Below are 2,845 nucleotides of genomic sequence, written 5' to 3' on the forward strand. Positions count from 1 at the left end.
ATAACAAAATAAAATATAAAAAATCAAATTGTTAATGTATATAACAGCAATGCTATTATGGAGAAGAGAAGTTTGACTATAATCTATAGGACAAGGTTCTGAAAAATATTTCAACTTTGATCAGATTTGTTATTGCAATACTAAACTTTCATGAGGACCTATTACCTCCCTACACTATTTAATACCATATTTTTACCCCCTGAACTATTTAATAGTGTATTTTAAAGGTATATATGTGCTCACGTGGACACATTACTATTTATAATTTTGTATTATTTTTTATGTCCAAGTGGGCAAATATATATGTTTAAAATACGGTATTAAATAATCTAGGGAGGTAATAGATCCTCATGAAAATTTAGTATCGCAACAGCAAATTCGACAAAGTTAAGATATTTTTCAGACCCTTATCCTTAGTCTATACTATAAATTATTCTATATTAAATTCTCCATCCCAAAACAAACAAAAAAGGTGGGTTCCTTGGAAGAGGAGATCAACTACAAAAAAGTAAAAATTATCTGACATAAAAACTAGTACCAGTGCCCCCACCCCCCCTAAACCCTACCTACTAATTTCTGACATGCACTCACAGTCACATTTCAACAAACACAATAAACGACTGTTAAAATCAGATATGAATAATCAAATCAATCCTAAAGTGGATGATTTGAAAACCCCAAAAAGGTAAAAGTAATGTTTTCCAAGAAATAAATAATTACTATAAATAAAAGAGATGCTCTGTGTCCTGTCATTGTACTATTAATAATAATAATAACTCTGTTTAATTATATGATTCAGGGGTTCCCCTCAGAGAGTACACAAAATTAACAAAGTCCAAAAAGAGATCAATGAGTCAGCTTCATAAAATAAAAGAGTTACAAGATTAACAATGTAATTTATGAATTTAGAATATGACTACTCTACCAAACTAATCCCACAACTCAATGTTCTTTAACTATCAACGGTTCTGGTAGAATAAATGATATCCTTTCGTTTTAAATTAAAGATTTCGAATTTGAATTTGGAAATGAAAAGTTTGTGATAACAAACACCTAAATCAAAATGTGAGTGTTCCTATATTATATGAACGGCGGTGGAGGTTCTGATAGAATAGATAAGATCCTTTTATCCTAAATGAAAGATTTAGGATTTGAAATTGGAAATGAAAATTATCTGACAGAAAATCTCTTCCCTTAGAACAAAATGTGAGCGTTCTTGCATTATATAAACATTTTTTTGGTGGTAGGAGGCCCGGAGGTTTCTATAAAAGACCCCAATTCTATGGAACAAAAGTATTCCATTGGAACTATGTTCACTAAAACTTAAATAGAAGTACCCTTCCAAAGATTGAATAAGGAATTGACTTTTCTGAAAAATGATACTTTTGGCGATGCAAATTTAAATTAATCAAAGTCCAGAACCAAACATTAGGGGAAAAAAAGCTTGGAACACTTGTCATTTTGCAAGAAGATCAAATCAAAGCCTCTATAGTTGCTTTCTTGACCATGTTACAAAGAGGACATGAATGGAGACAAGTTTCACAATCTTTGCATGAAGAAAGATGTCTACAAGGCAAAAAAACCATGCATGACTTACTAGAATTACACCTTTTGCACATCATCCTTATCGATGATTGTACTTTGTCCTCAATTGGTTGTACATCACAGCAAGACTCTGCATCACCTACATTGGATGATTGAAAACAGACATTTTCTCTTAGTTGTTCAATTGTGTTGTTTAAAGAAACAACAATGGCTTCGTTCTCATTCGCAATTCTCTTCCATGTTTGATTCTCCATTTCTATCCTTTTCAAAAAATCTTCCAACTCTTTCGACCTGTTTGCTGCTTTCGCAATTTCTTCGTCTTTTTGTTTCAGTAATAAATGAGTCTTTGATTCGTAATTTCTCAAAATTAATGCCACTTGTTGCTTCCTCTGTTCTTGCAGAGCCAATCTCAATCTCTCGTTCTGTTAATCAATTAATTGTTAGTACGCAACTACAAATCATCTTATTAAAATCGCATAAATTGAGACAGAAGGAGTAAGCGTTACCTGTAAACTAATGAACTGATCAATCTCGACTCTCTGTTTCTCAAATTGAGAAGCCAGATTATGAGGAAACATAGTAGAATTTGATGAATTCATCAAATTCTGAATGTTATTTTTCTGATTCAGAATTTGAAACTGCTGCTGTTGGATTTGTAACAAATACGGTTGCTGCTGCTGCTGCTGCTCCGGTTGAGGATTGAAACAAAATTGATTGAATCCACAAACATTATCATCCATTAAATCCTGCAAACTCCCTAACGAAAACCCGAGATTCTCCGAATACAAATGCGCTTGAATGGCCATATTTGTAAACCCACAAGCATCAATAACAAAACAAAATCAGGCAATAGATGAACCAAAACACGGTAAAATTTTGGTTTCACAAATAACAAGTTGATTTGTTCTCCAAACACAGAAGATGATAGATACATATATTGTACTATTATGCTAACATTTGTAGGCCTAACCTATAACTTGTTTACTTTTCTTGTGTTGTGTATATTTATAATAAGTATTCAAATTTTTATGGAAACTGAAAAACTGAAAAGTTGCAGGAAGTAAAGGAAGGGTTATAAATAAAAGGTTTAATTATTTTCTTTTTCTCTTTCTCTTTCTATTCTTGTGAAGACGCATTAAAAGAAAAGAAATTTTATAACATACAGATTTTGTGACAAAACTATCGGGTCAGAAAAGCTATTTTGTTTGTTTGTGAAAAAAATTTAAAAAATTGAATTCCATTCCTAATTTGGAGATTTTGAAGGAGTTTTATTTTTTTCATCAGTATTTTAGGATGATGG

General features: G+C 31.6%; 1 protein-coding gene across 1 annotated transcript; it reads right to left on the reverse strand.

Annotated features, from left to right (window-relative positions):
* Positions 1-1,215: 1,215 nt before the first annotated feature.
* On the reverse strand, positions 1,216-2,642 carry LOC102592635 (probable BOI-related E3 ubiquitin-protein ligase 2). The gene is made up of 2 exons (XM_006360842.2): positions 2,052-2,642; positions 1,216-1,967 (listed from the first exon to the last, which is right to left on the reverse strand). Exons 1-2 carry the CDS (start codon positions 2,349-2,351, stop codon positions 1,473-1,475), a joined length of 795 nt encoding a protein of 264 aa, XP_006360904.2. The 5' UTR covers positions 2,352-2,642; the 3' UTR covers positions 1,216-1,472.
* Positions 2,643-2,845: the final 203 nt, after the last annotated feature.

The sequence above is a fragment of the Solanum tuberosum genome, unplaced genomic scaffold (assembly GCF_000226075.1).
Source record: "Solanum tuberosum cultivar DM 1-3 516 R44 unplaced genomic scaffold, SolTub_3.0 scf00336, whole genome shotgun sequence".
Lineage (NCBI taxonomy): Eukaryota > Viridiplantae > Streptophyta > Magnoliopsida > Solanales > Solanaceae > Solanum > Solanum tuberosum.

Coding starts and splice junctions, on each gene's coding strand:
- LOC102592635 (XM_006360842.2), bottom strand. CDS start 2,351: ATGGCCATTCAAGCGCATTTGTATTCGGAGAATCTCGGGTTTTCGTTA. Junction 1,968..2,051: donor ATCAGTTCATTAGTTTACAG/GTAACGCTTACT, acceptor ATTGATTAACAG/AACGAGAGATTGAGATTGGC.